A 15423-nucleotide genomic window follows, 5' to 3' on the forward strand; every position below is an offset into this window, starting at 1 on the left:
TCACCCATTTCTGGGAGCAGAGCTTCTTCATGAACTTACAAATCTCTCGGGATCTGGGTGTGAGGTGATCCCAGAGTGTAAAAGTCCCTGTTCTCCCAGCCCTGCAGCCAGAGGAGGAGTCTGAATGTGCAGGGTCGGCTTCTCAAGGGTGTTTATTTTCCCTGATCTAGAACATTCTCTCTCTGCCCTGCTGAGCTCTGTCCAGCAGCTCGGCCATGGCATTCTGTCTGCCCTCAGGGCAGTGTTCACATTTTATACCCAAAACTCCGTGTGCTGTGTTTGCAATAACGTGCCAATGTCTGTCATTGGTGTTGGACAGTGTGTCTGTGCCTTAAACCAACAGAAAAGTGTCACCAGCACAGCAAGACATGGAGGGCAAGGAGAAGGAGAAGAAGGTCAGGACACGCCCAAATCCCTCCATCTTGTCCCCTTGAACCCCATCCTAAAAACCCCAAAATTCTACTTTTTCACCCTGTGTTAACTCAACTACCACACTGCTCAAACCCTTGTGGTTTGTAATTCCTCACACAGAGTTGGCAGTTTTTTCCCACGGGCTAAAATGGAAGCCACAGGTGTTTTTGACTTTGTGCCAAGGTCTCTGAGCCCCCTGCCAGGGTCTGGAGCCAGCCAGGGCAGCCAGAGGGATGTGCTGGATTCCCACACAAATCCAACCATTTCTCATGCACAGGCCACCCCTTTGCCATTAATTTATGGGGATGGATAACAGGGAGTGGGGAGATGAAGCAGCAGCTGCCAAGAGTGGCGTGGTGCGTGGGAGGCAGCTCAGTGCTTCTCTGACAGCAGACTTCCTCAAGGCTTGAAGCCTTTGGAGGGATGGCATTCAGAGCCTGCAGTGTGTAGGCAGCTCTGAGGAGTGACATTTCTGAGCTCCACAAAACACACACACACACAATTGGACTTCAAATGTTGAAAATGCTACACTGTTCCTCCAAGCACAAAAATCCTGGTGTATTTTAACAGGGCTAATGCAGCTTCACAAAAGGAGGAATAGCTTTTCCTCAGGGTGGAAGCCAATGTCTCTGAGGGCCTCTGCTGATCTCCCTCATGATTTTAGGATTTGAATTCATGCCAATACACACTGCCAAAGGAAAATAAATTATATTGATGGCACTGCAGCTCCAAGGCCAAGTTTCATTAAAAAGCTATCACAAAAAACTAAAAGCTGGGCACTGAAAACAACAGCACACCAACATGGACAGAAAACATACCAGTCCTTTGTAATTCAAGTAAAGTGAGCAGTCTTTCCCCAGATAAGAGATCAAATCACATTGCACAAAATACTCCATATACCATCATTTTCTGAGCAAGCAGAAAATATTTGTAGAACAGATTGATCATTACAGGCTGTAATGATTTTAATCATTTTTTTCCAAATGATACACCCTCAAGTGTAAGAACATGGAATGCTGCTGCCCTCTAGTGCTAACCCAGGAATGATTATTCCATACATTTCCCAGACACTGGGGTTAAACACTGAAATTGAGAGGTTTACCTAAAAACATTGCTCTCTGCACTGTGCAATTCAAAACCACTACATTTTTCTTCTTTTAGATAGAAGAAAGGTTTAATACCCCCCTTAGAAGTGATTTAGATGTGTTGTTGATGTCCACTAAAAACTTTCCAAACCAAGCAGAATACATTCCCAAAGTTTCCAGGGCACATCCGTTTGGACATCATAATTTCACACACAGCATTTATTTCTACACTAAAAAAAGAGTTAATCAGGTTAGTGATATTAGTATGAAATCCCTCACTGTGGGAAAGACCAACCAGGGTGGTGCTGAGCTCCCCCTGACAGGAGGCAAAGGATGGGACTACTTGGGCAAAGAAATTGGAGTGTGGCTAAGCCTGGGGCAGGATTTGGGAAGAAAGAGCCAAGCTCAGACAACTCTGCTGCACTGCTGCTCATCTGCACATTTAACATAACAAAAGCTCACCAAGATGATGGAGTGCATGTGAAAATATCCCAAGAGAGAGCAGCTAAAGCCACTCCAATCACCCAGCTGAAGATCAGCAGTGACAACTGAAAGCCAGCGGGTGTGTGCAGCTGGAAAAGCTCCTGGCTGTGCCAGGAGGTGGCAGCAAGGCTGAAGGGAACAGAAGCCATCTGCCACCCTAACTCATCAGCCTGGGACACAGGAGGGCTGCTCTGCACAGGCACTGAGGCTACTCACGTTAATGCCAAAGTCTGGGGATGTGGAACTCCAGATGGCACCAATGCTTGCAGCAGCCAGCATTGCTTCCACTGCGTGGATGCTGTTGGGCAAGTAACCTAGGGCAGAGGTGGAATGGTTAGAGATGGAACAACACTAAAAAAATGTATTTTATCTACAGTAAATAGGTTTTAAAAATGCAAAATCCTAGACTGAAGCACCCTTTGAAGTTTTCCACACAATCAATGTTGTGCCTTGAAGCCAAATCAGTTACACAAGGAATTAGTAATAAATCCATCTATAAGAATATTTGTATCGGGGGTTTTATCTACATTACTCCCAATTTACAAATGTTCCTGCTTAATTAATAAGCCTTTCAGGATAAGAGGGCAGCACAGGGAAAAGAGTAACTGGGAGAGAAAATTAGTGCATTGATTAGGGTATAGAGAGACTGAAAATACAGCAGCATGCAGGGGCACAGAACAAGACTGCAGGAACAGCCATCAGAGAAAGAACCAGTATCTGTAAGGAAAGACAATAAATAGCTCAAGAGCAAAGATTCAGCTTCACAAAGCTAAATGTTGTCTGGTAGACGTTGCCAGAATCTTAAACACAAACAAGTAAAACCAGTGTCTCAGCTGATAAGGGAGTAACAGAGTGGGACAAGCCCTGGAACATTCCCACATAAATGTGGCTCTTCAGGTTTCTCTCATTAGCTTGCAGCAAGATTTCAAGATTTAAATTCAATTTATCACGGCATACAGAATAAATTAATGTCAAGAAAGTCAGATTTTAGTTTCAGTGAGCTCAATTTGAGCAACTCTCCTGAAGGTGCTGGGTGGCTGAGTCTGACTAGAATCCAGCCCACAAATGAGAAAGTGCAACTGGAATTTACAAACTACTTGAGGTGGATCAAAGATCTGGAGTTTCAGATCACCTTTCTTAAGCAACCAAAAAGATGGCCAAGTACTTTAAAAAAGCAGAGGATGGGCGTAATGGCAGTACTCTGACATGCAAATAGAATTCTGCATTTGAAAGCAAAAGTTAAATGGCAATAAAAATGCTTTCCAACCTGTTCAGCAGCAGGGGTGGGCACTGAGATCTCGGACTGCAGGTGCACCACAAATATCTACTGACAGCAAACACTCACCAGGGCAAGGCACTTCCCAAAGAAGGGTATTTATGGATGCACATTTCAGGACAGGAACTAAGAACACAGATCTTAACAGCAATTTCTGCTATGTTAATATTACCAAGTAGGAGGGTGCCAAGATGGATTTTTGTGAGGTTTTTCTACATTGGAGAAAAAAAATCCATCCTTTTTCAACTTTGTAAAAAGTCAACTGTAAGTCTTAAACTGAGATTTTTTCCTCATTCAAAAATCAGTGAAATCAGTTTCTTAACCAGCAGGGCCACTGCAGCTACTGAAAGCTGCTGTGCTTTTGGGAGTAGTAACTTTTAAAACAGCATTATGACTTAAACCCAACAATTTCTGGAAAGCACACAACTGTGAATAAAAGCTTCATGCCATGTTAAGATATAAATTGCTCCCTAGAACTGCCTACAGCTTATAGTGGTTTGTTCCATGAAGTTCTTAAGCACATAAAGTACAGCAAAAACTCATGCCCATAAAAGCATTATTTATTTTGCTATTTTCCCCTTTGGGTCAAGGTTTACACAAGGCACAGTATCCCAAAGTCTCAGTGATTTTTCTTGTAAGACAAATTTAAAATATATGAACCAGAACAGACCAAAATGTCATTTTGTGTGACGAAAGCTGTTCTTTAATTGATGCCAAATATTTCCACTGAGCATTTCTTGGACGGGATCATCAGGGGGCCAGAGTGCAAGGAAAACAGAGATCTCTGCCTGTGCTTTGGAGCAGTTGTTACTTTGCCACAGCTTACAAGCTTCAGCTCTCTTCTAAGCAATTCTCCTTCCCATCTCTTCACACAAAAGCCCTCAAGGCAAGATCACAGGTCTCTGCTGATGATTGTGAGCCAGACAATTAAATCATTGCTTTCATCTGTCAGCTGGCTGCGAGGTGGTGGTTGAGTTTTGGAGGATACCAGCCAGAAGTGCCCAAAGGTACAAACCATGCACAGCAACTGACTCTGCATTTCTGTGCCTTCTCCCCGTCCCAGAAGCCTTGCTGCTCTCTGGGCTCTCACAGATTTGTCCCAGCACCACCAGGAATAAAAATATGGGTCTGTTCTGGCTGGAGATGCTCCAAACACAGCAGAGTAAGAATTCACATTCATTTTCTCTCAACAGCTACATGACACAAACTACATCTCCTGCCAGTCTTTCAGATTAAAACTGGATTCTCATTTAGAAGGAAGTTAATTTTTTCTCCCTCCCACATCTGAGATTCTCCAGCTGATCACAACTGCCATGCATGTCAAGCCCCCTGCATTTGTCTGTGCCCCTGGAGATACCAGCACACCCCTCAGGGCACTCAGTGGGTTGACACAGTCCCCAGTGTCTAAAACAGGAGAAACAGGAATGTTGCAGACAGAGGATGAAAAAGGCAGCTTCTTCAGCTGGATTAACATCAGGCAGGAGCCACAGAGCAGTGACCACTGTGTAAAAGCTCTGTATTATAAAGGAATAATGGTACTGCTGATTTAAATATTTATCATGTTTGCTCATGTATTTAACTAGAGCCTCCATGTTCCTTGAGATAATATTTCAGCTAAGGATCAAGACTAGGATTTGTCAGCATGGGGAAGGCTACAGAAGGTATTTATCTCTGCCTCTTCCCTTACCCCTTTCTTGAAGGTGGTAAGAAAGGTGGAAACTACCTTCTGTTACCAGAAAGAAAAGGATCTTCCTCCTTTGGGTGAACTAGAAAGCAACTGACTAAAGGGCTCAAAACTCAGGAGCTGGAACTCATCAAGCAGGAATACCAGAGTATGACACACAAGGGTCCCAGCAGCACTCCTCCTGACAGTCTCCATAAAAACAGAAATGAAAGCTTTATCTGACATAAAATCTGTGCAATCTCTAAGCAGGACAAGTGTCATTTTAAAAACACTGCCTGGATTTTTTTAAGAGGCACTTACAGCCTGATCTGCTCAGGAATAAGTGCCTCAGCATTTTCTGTCAGTTGCTATTTGCTTAATCTAGCACACACCAAGATTACACTTACATGTGTTTGTTTACACTGCAGCACTTTACCAACGGAATAGATAAAAACTGTAATCCAAAAATTTGATATAATTATGCTGAAAACTGTGGCAAAAGTCTGATTTCTCAGAGTGCTGAGACATATTCCATGCAAGCACCTAATGCCTTCATAAAGTTTAATAAAGGTTTCCTCTTGGAAAAAGATGCTCCCAAACATTCCGTTTTGTACATGGAGAAAAACCAAAATCAACAAATGAACTGGTGCCCTGCATCAAAGGTTTTGTCTGAGCCTTGAAAGAATACTTCAGGAAGAAGAAAAATAGGGAGCAGCAACTACAATATCTTCTCAATGTCTTGTATTACTGAACTACACCAGCTCTCAAACTGAGCAGAATTCAGACAGCAGACTCCTATTTTCCCTTTTCAGCATTTCCTGCTCCTGTAGGACTTGCAAGTGGCCACCCTGCCTAACATTACTGTGGCCTGGAACTATTAGTACCCCTCTAAGCTTCTTACAAAGCTAGCTTTAAAACCCACGTAAGCAACCAGGGCTAATAGAGTTGCTAGAGATAAAATAGCAGCTTTAGACAATGTAATTCATTGATGTTTTGTTGAGGATGGATTGTAACTGATTGTTTTGTAACTGCTGACTTGTAACAGAGCAAAGCTGGCTCCAGGGATAGAGTAGCAGCAACCCAGAGAGGAGAAACATCCTCCCAGTTGGGTTTTGTTCTTATTCTAGTCATTGTTATTTGCCAGATGGCCACTGGGAGACCAGGAGTAGCTCACATGTGGATCTGGGCAGGTTGCAGTAGGATTTCCATGCCTCTTCCAACTGTTCAGGCATCACTGACAGTACTGCAAGACATCTTCAGAGGAAGAAATATGTTTCACAACACATCTGCTTCAATTATGTTCACTGTTAAGTGCTCTCAGTGAGGGAAGGGGAAGAATGGAATGAAATCAAGCTGAAAGAAAGTGCTGACACCACTGCCTGTCCACCCACACTCGCCCACCTCCAGCTCCAACATACTATTACTGCCATGATGCAACCATAAATTGTTCTGAACAAACTAGGGGGTATGTTAAGTGTAATGAGAAGTTAAAGCAGCCTTGTCTTAGAGGCAGCGAAGCGTGGAGATGAAGCTCACAGGAAGACAACAGTAAAAGTCTCATGTGTAATTCTAACAGCTCAGCTTTTAAGAGAAAGTGTCAACAAAGGGTGTCAGAACCTGTCAGGCTGACTACATGTTAGGCAGCTGTAATGAAGTTCATAGAAGATCTCCTTTCCATTTAAAACCTGATTTTTCAGAAGCAGTAGAAGCATGCCCTGTGTCACTACTATGAAGCACAGCAAGAATTGCCTCTCCCTCTGCCACCTGCTCTAAATTTTGGGATAAATTACAACCCCATGGATTCTGCAAGTTTTGGAGAGCCCGATTTTTGATACCACAAATGGGTGTAGGACTGCAGCTTCCCCACCCAATACTTAATGCCTCTTGCCCAACTCAGTTTGGGAAGGTTGAGCTCTGCAATGTTACACTTGAGCTCTTCCAATGACTGCCAATATCCTCTGGCATAGCAGAGAAACACAGGAAAGAAACTGAGACCCCCATAGAAGTATCTGAAGTGACTTTATTAATACTTTTTTTAAAGTATCAACTATGCTTTTTAATTTAAATGAGAGGTAAGCCAGCCACCAAAACAAGAAAAATTCAAAAATCAGCCAGCCTGCAGTGCTAAACACAACAGTCATTAACTAAAAGGAACTGTTACTAAAATTATAATAGCATTATTAACAGCACAGGCTACAGCTGTATTTCAAAACCATGTTTTCTCCAGCTGCAGATTACATTTTCCCTGCTGCTGCTCAAGAAATAGTCATATATGAACATGACAGCATTAAGATTGAAAATGGAGATAAAACTCAAGCATCTCCATCTTCATTCAGACAAGCCTTCTCAACTTCACTGTATGGTTCATACCTAATTAAGGATTTAGCTCTAATTCCTTGTCAAAAACCAAGCCACCAGCTGTGATAATTTCACATTTCCAGTTCCAGAATATACTCATACCATGTGCAAGAAATGAGCTCTACTGAGTAGATTTACATTTCCAGGCCATAGCTGTGGGTTTAAAATTTAGTTTTCAAGACATATGTTCAAGTTTGCAGCATGCAGAAAACAAACCAAGAGTTTCATCACTGTGGGTTTGCATCATGCAAGAATTTACACACCCTCATTTAGGATAATGGCCAAGTGTTGCTCAAAGAACATGGGATTCCAGCAGCACAACAATATAAACACCAGAACTGCTCCTGAGCCAAGGAGCTTCAAGGATATTGCAGTTCTGACTTGCTGACAAATTGAAGAGTGTCACAGAGCACACAAAACAGAGGTGAAGCAGCTCAGCTGGAAGATCAAACCCAGCAATTTAGAAATAAATGTAACTCCCTTCCAAGCCTGGACTGCACACTGGACAAGCTGTTCACAGGACAAAAACCTGTTTATATAGAAAACCACACATGACAATCTCTTGACAGGAAATACTGCTGCAGAAGATGTGGTGAGCTGCTGAAAGGATCACAGGGTTCTAGCTCTCATCTCTTCCCCCTTCAGTGCTAGAGAACCTGCAGGCTAATCCATGTTCCTTCCCTCTAAAAATGTATTTCCTACAAATGTAAATACAGCAGCACAAGAGCCTTTTCTTTAGAAAGTTTATGTGAAGTTTTCTGTGAAGCACTATTTCACAGGCATGATTCTGTAACTGACTACTCACTTGCACATTTCAAAGAAAAATTCCATCTCCTGTCCCTTAAAAAAGTTACTCACCCACAACTCTGTCTCCTGCTTTTACTCCCATCTTCCTCATGGCTGCAGCATACAAAGCTACAGCTTGTCTCAGTTCTTCAAAGGTAACTTTGAGGATTTCTTCTTTGCCTTCCCCTGAGGAAAAAAAATTAAAGCCATCAGTCAGAAACCAGGCATTGCAACATGAGTCTAGTACAAACAACTAATCCTAGTAGAAAGCAATTCTAAGAGAACACTAATATTTATATTTTCACTTTTGGAGGTCTCTTATGCTGCACCAAAACCTCTTCTTTTTAATGGGAATCAAGTATTAATCAGTGGTATTTCTTCAGCCAGCATGAGAGCATTTCTAAAGATAAACAGCTCTATAGAAACACAGACTATTCACTGAAGAAAGGTGTGCTCTCAAGGAGGATTCATGGTAAATAGATTGCACTCACCAAGGCTAATTTCTAACATGGTAAGAACCTCATTTTCCCTTTTTGTTCAGTTTTCTCATCAGGTCTAGGAAGCAGCACAAGCTCAGGTTTTCTTACAGCAAGTCAGTGACTAGAAAATCATGCACATCCAGGCCTGACTTTTGATGTGCTTTTGGAACATCTGCCTCTGCCAACAAACAAAGCTGGACTCAACTCACCTCTGAAAGGATCTGCAGGGTGTTTTCCCTATTGTACCGAATGTCAGGTGTTACATAAGCACTTAACAAATCACTCGTGAAACAAAACAAACAAACAAACCTAAGAGTTATGAAAGCAAAACTCTGTCACCTTGAAGTCCCTTCCTGTGCCTCCTCAGCGTGACTGCTGTCCTATTTCCACCAGCCAGCACTTCCCATGAAGACACCCGTGCCAAGGATGCCACAGGAAAGGTGAGCTGCACACCCTGCTCCTCTCAGAACAGCTGCCCTCAGTCTGATTGCCTTAAGCAGGGAATGGCATTTTTTACTCTTTTGCCTTCTTCGACCTTCACAGCAGTAAATCTGGACTTACACAGGGCAAGGGGGCAGGCCATGCCCAAGTCCCTGTTCCATGTAGTTCATAAACTGAGCAGGGACTGCCCAACAGAGCCTGGGCTCCCACAGAGCACCAGGAAATGAGACACTGATCTTGCTCCACGATTAAAGCCCCAGGAGAAGGGAATCACAAAAAAGACTCGCCATGGGAGCCAGTGACAAGTGAAATTGTTTAGGAAAGTTACATTCCTATGCCCTGTGACATCCACACAGCCCCCACAGAATCATCCCCAGTGAACACAAACCTGACCCAGGCCCCCAAACCACCACTCTGACCTAGCAGCAGGGAGTTATCAAGAAATACTCTGACTTAAGAGGTCTTAAGAAGATTAAACACAGCAGAAGGTCACAGAAGAGATGCAGGTGGAAGTCTGCTCACCACAAAGGAGCCAACTGCTCATTCCAGCATTCATACTATAATCAACTAGGAAATGGCTTTGCTCCTTTTGCTATCACCACCTGTGATTACGTGACAGTCTCTGATGCACCCCGTGACTTCCTAACAAAAAGACCTACAGAACAATAACCACATGTCAAACCAAGCAATTCACTGAATTGATAATAATTCCTGTGATATTTTGAGGTGACAGTATTTAACTCCACTTTCCCAAGTTGCATGTTTAGCTTTTAACATTAACAAATCAATCACATCAATTCTACAAACATTTAGAACTGACTTAATAATCAATGTTTGGCTTTCAGGTGCTCCACAAGATGCACTCAGCTACATTGATGTTTTTTCTCCACTAAATAATAGATAAGCTTTTCTAATGATCTCAAAATCTGAAAGTGATGACTCAATTACTTTAAAGCCAGCTTTTGGTTACAAGCTTCATTTCCATCAGACTTGACCAGATCAGTTCTTACTCCAACAAAACTGGGCCAAAGATTTCACCATTCTCTTTGAACTGGTAGTTGATTTTAATATATATGAGAGCAGAGAGGTCTCTTTCAATGCTTCTAACCAGTGAGATGTAACTGATAAGTATTTCTCCAGCAAAAAGCTTGCAGAACATGATTGTTGTCTCACACAGCTGTTTAAAAACAATTTATTTGTAGCTCAGAAACTTATTCCCGTGTCACTAAAATCAAAGTAAGATTTTTAACACCTACACAATCAATGCAGAGTCCTGCACCATTTTCTCTACTGAGGAGCTGCAAGGCTTCATTGTTCACTGATAAGCTATTAAGAAGCATCACTGCTTGGTCAGTCTCATGGTAAGGATTAGGTCCAGCAGAAGGGAAGCCCCAAATGCAGCTCCCTAAAGAAGCACTCACACACCTGCCCAGAAGTTAATCCCACCCAACGAAGATTAGAACTTGTTTTAAGTTACCAAAGTCAGCAGACAACAAAAAGTCTCTTCTGTGTCTTAACATGACCATCCTTATGAGTGTACACAGATTTTACTAGGCTCAAATCTTAGCATAACACAAACTAAGACTGAGATTTAGTGCTCCAGAAAAGTAAAATTCCAAGTCTTCTGTGGTGCCAAAAGCAGAGTTAATTGCTGCCTAAACCCTACATAGCTCTCAGTATTCCTAAAATAAAAGGGATAGGAAGAGACACTATTAAGCTACAGTGCCAAAATACTTCCTGAAGGCAAGCAGTAGGTGTTAAAGACAAATGTGAAATAATACCTCAAACTCTGAGTGATGTTAAGCACAGCATGACCTCCACTACCTCAATGCAGCTGAGCACATTCTAAGAAAACTCCATTTAACTTGCAAAGGGCTTTCCACATCTATATTCCCAGAGCATGTTTTGCTGGGTTTTTTCTTGCAGAGCTGTATCACAGACTGCACAGTGTCACACTGACTTTATCACCCTTTTTCCTCCTCATCCAAACCAGTTTATTTCCATGTTTCATAAGGCCTAGTCCTGAGAGGACTAGAAACACAAGGCATTAATTTCCCTTACTTGCTGCATAGAGTGCAATCTTGTCGTTGTCCTTGTGCTTCAGGAGATTCTCGGCGTAGTTCAGCCGGCTGCCCTTGAACCACTCGGGGATATCTGCGATGCTTTTGGATGTATCCACCACCTGAAAGAAACACACCCTTCGTTCCTGGAGAAATCAAACAGAATCGCTTTTTCACAGCATCATACAGAAGTCAGCTCATCAGTTCCCAAGCTCTTTGCAGGCTTTATTAGGCAAGAATCACTTCTCCCAGCTTACAGATGGCAAACAGGCACTGATCCTGTAATTAGAGGCCTGGAAAGTTTAATTATTTGTCAACTGGCACATGCAAACACGTCATTACAACAAAGCCAGGGAAAGTTCCTTGCTGACAGTTCTACCTTTGCCCAGCCTTTAATACACAAGTAGAACAAACCATTGTGACTACACCCAGAGCAGGAGATGCACACAGACCTCTGGAACACTGGGGGTTTGCCCCTGGGAACAGCCCAAACAAGGACTGAGCTACAGCACATGTGAACCCTGTGCCAGGCCATACCCTGTTGGGAAGGTGTGAGCACCCACCCTTCCCCACCACCAGCCGAGCTCACACCATGGTAATTCAAAACAGTTAATTGTGGAGTCAAACGTAACTGAAGGGTTTCAGCTTTTTATTCAAGTTCTCCGTTTTTTAGGATTAACAGGATCCTACAACCTCATAAACCTGTATTAAGTAGCTCCCCACTTAATCCTAAGACATGCAAAGAATTGAATGCAATGAAAAATAATCAAAACTATAGTCAGCTGAAAAAACTTCCCCCATCTTGAACTGATTAAGCCTCAAAGCATTAAACTACCTCTTCATAAGTCACAGTTAAGACTAACTTTAATAACACTGATAGGTGAAGAGTCCCTTAGCATTAGCCAGAGGTCTAAATTCCTTCCAGAATGCCCTTCTGCTTAGTGATTCAGCTGCTCAGCAGCACATTTCTTTGGAAATCTTTAAATGGAAACTTTATTTTAGAGCTGTGTTTTCGAAAGCTTCAGTTTATACCCTCAGGTTCTCTCTCATGGATTGCACATACACTACAGAAACAGCATTCCTTCAGCCCAAGTGAAAGGCTCTTCTGAAAGCCAAGCAAGCCCCAAAATACATCCCATTCCAGAAAACCCAATGGTTTTATGCTTTGAGAGCAGTGTAATGTATGTACTGGAGGCAATATGAACATTAACTTTTAAGTAAAAACTCATGTGGAAGAGCACTACTGCATTATTTTATTTCAAATGTATTTTCTAAGAAAGGGAGCTCAGATTCCTTTGCTCCTAATAATTGGCAAGAACTGAGTTCTAACATCAATATCAACTCAGGCTGCACAAATGGTTTTTATACTAACATACATTACTGCAGTAATTAGAAGCTGCTCTTAAAACTGACTCATTTCTGACTTCCTCAGCTTGAAGAAAAGTCAGCAGAATGCTTTCAACGTTTTCCAGGACAAGATCCAAAATAATTGGGTTTTTTTCTGAAAAAAAAAAAAATCCTTCACAGAGCTTCTAAGAGCTCCACAAGCACAAGGAGCTGGACTCACACCCCAGTATTTTCTGTGACTCCTAGTTAAGCTCAATCCTGGGCAGTGGTACTTTGTTAGATGAACAACCTGATCCCTCCCTCAGAGGCCCCTCCACAGGACCAACAGGTGTCAGGGGCTTCTCACAGCAAAAGGAGAAATTCAGACACATCCTTCATTCAAACCCAGCTGCCTCCAAGTTGACATTCCAGGGCTGCCCTGCCAGCACAGCTCTGCACACTGAAGCTCCTCTGTTCATGTCACGGGTGACAGATGTCAACTGCTACAGAGCAACATCAGCACAACTACATCCCATACTCAGAACTTTTACTAGGATTAAATAAAATCCTGGCTGCTTTTATTCTGTGTACACAAGGTTTTATTGTTTTTCTTAGAATGACCCAAGTCATTTTAAGAAATGGAAGTAGAAGCTGTTTCACCGCTTGGGAACAAGAGTCACTATGTTTCATTAAAAATTGTATTTACCTCAAAACATAATGCTTACTTCCAGCAGACAGCCAGGATCAATCTGTAAGACACTTCAAATCAAACTTTTCAGCCCTCTAGCTACCAGAGACCAGCTCAGTTACTCTGACAGTTCCCAGAGCTTGAACTAGCATCTACAGAAAATGTAAATTTTAAGTGTTGATAGGGCTCAGACCACACACTTCAAAGCAGGCTAGTTCTTACACTCTTGCTGCAGTCCCTCTTCTGAAGGGTGGGTCACATTAAATAAGACACCTGAGCACACAGTCCCAAGGCAGGAAGAACCACTTGATCTATCTCATCAGTACAGAAATCAGTAAAACAGGAAAAGTCAAAGGAAACTTTATCAGTCTCCTCTGCAGGACTGCCAGTACTCTGAGGGCTCTGGAACAGATGGACTCCAGGCATTAAGACAAGCCCAGTCCTCCCTACTAAATCCCAGGAAGGTTCCACTGCATCAAGCTGTTCAAGTAATTAGCCCAACATGTCCCTCAGATGGAAAACCACAGGGTGATGCTGGTATCCTACACCAGCTCTATGCAAGGGCTCCATTGGCAAAATCTGCAGAGTCACCTTTCTTCCAAAGGAGCTCTGGGGCACTGTCTGGTATTCCACCCACGCTCCTGTACAACCACCACCATTCCCTCAGAGATATTTCAAGCCTGCACCTGACTGCAGGAGCTTCCATAACCAGTTCTACAAAGCCAGAGTGTAGCAGGTGTGCTCATTAGGTAAACTGACTCAGGAAAGGCAAACGTGAACTTGACAGAATGCCAGCATTTACAAAACCAGGATGATATTCCACCAGCACAACCCTAAGGCAGAAGGCAGTGCAGTGGCAGACTCCCCACGAGCAGCCAGGAATGACAAGGTGTGCAAGAGCACAAGGACACTACAGCAGAACTGCTCAGCACAACAAAACTCGAGGGTTTCACCATCCTAAAGTGTACCAGCAACAGAACACCACCATCCACCACACCGGGAAATTCAGGACGAGGCCAATTCCTTGTATCACTTCCCAGAGTTCTAAGAGAGGTCAAAAGGTTGATTGTAACATCAGTTTATTTCCACTTTGTGTCGCACTTGCTGCAAGATAAGCACTGAACTTACCTGGTCGTAGAGGCGAGAGCAGACGATGTTACTGTACTTCCAGAATTCTGCCCAGAAGTCGGAGTAGGACTCCACTGACCACTGGTATAAATCATCATAGTTGGCTGGAAGTAATAGATATGTGTCAGCATTATGCAGAGAATTACAGGGATCAGCAAACTACAATTAGGGATATCCCGGATAAAGAAAATTTGTGGTCAAAACTATGAGGAGGATAAATCTGACCCCAGAGTGGATCACTTCTGCTCGAAGCAAGTGACTGTAGAGCCAACAGAGTGCACCTGCACACCTGAACAGATGGCATCACTTCACCTGACTGTTCTGAGCCATTTGCCACCACAGAGACAGTGACCTTTTCTAACAACTCCCTGCAATACCTACACACACTCCCCTCCCATCAGTGCAACTGAAGATTAAACAAGTCCTGCTTGTTGACACTTCCTATCTATCGACAGGACACTTTCACACAGCAAAAGATAAACAAGGCTTCCTGACAAAAGACATTTGCTGTAAGGTCCCAGTCTGGGGCCAAAGGCCTCTGATAGCTCAGGCACACAGAGATTAGAGGCACTCTTTATCCAGCTGTGGCATCAACTGTCACAGGAAGTACATTTAATTTTCGGCGAGTATGAGGTCTGACAAATTGCAGCTCACCTTTCCATGCTGAAACAGCATGAATGAAGTTGAACAATATGTTTACTAGCTAAATATTAAAACCATGGTCTGTCATTAAAAACATGCAAATAAGCAGCTGAAGTCTTACCCAATTGTGAAACACATGAAGCAACCTGAAGCATGCATAACAAAGCCCAGAATTCAAACTAAATGCTGAAATTTAGTGTAAAACAGTTCTAGGCATTAATAACTAAAGCCAAAATTCCCACTGCAAGCTTGGAAGTGACATTTCCTCATCGTGTCCACAATATCTGAAGCTATGCCAGGAACCAATTAAATGTTTCTGCCATCAGTGACAGTAAGTTTCCTGCTCTGCCAACTGTTCCCTATTTGGTGCTTTCAGCTAAACCACTCAAAAGCATTTTCACCAATTATCTCTGGTTTTTCAGCCTTTTATCCAGCCAATTGCTGCAAAAGTCATCTTTGCAATCCCTTTTCTACAAGGAGGACATCTTCCAGCTTTTAAAAAGAAAAATATTCAAAACCATCTCTGCACTGTTACTCACACTTAGCCACTGCTTAACTGTTTCCCCCACCCAGTCTGTCCTTTCCATCCAAGTGAGA

At 42.8% G+C, this 15423-nt stretch overlaps 1 protein-coding gene across 1 annotated transcript in view; it reads right to left on the bottom strand.

The window, feature by feature from the left end:
• AACS (acetoacetyl-CoA synthetase) overlaps positions 1 to 15423 on the bottom strand; it is a 38514-nt gene that overhangs the window by 20509 nt on the left and 2582 nt on the right. Inside the window, exons 2-5 of the mRNA XM_053959646.1 lie at positions 14185 to 14288; positions 11044 to 11164; positions 8135 to 8248; positions 2196 to 2293 (exon numbers count right to left, since the gene is read on the bottom strand). Coding sequence (XP_053815621.1) covers positions 2196 to 2293; positions 8135 to 8248; positions 11044 to 11164; positions 14185 to 14288 — 437 coding nt within the window. The remainder of the gene's footprint in view (positions 1 to 2195; positions 2294 to 8134; positions 8249 to 11043; positions 11165 to 14184; positions 14289 to 15423) is intronic.

This window comes from Vidua chalybeata, chromosome 18, assembly GCF_026979565.1.
Source record: "Vidua chalybeata isolate OUT-0048 chromosome 18, bVidCha1 merged haplotype, whole genome shotgun sequence".
Classification (NCBI taxonomy): domain Eukaryota; kingdom Metazoa; phylum Chordata; class Aves; order Passeriformes; family Viduidae; genus Vidua; species Vidua chalybeata.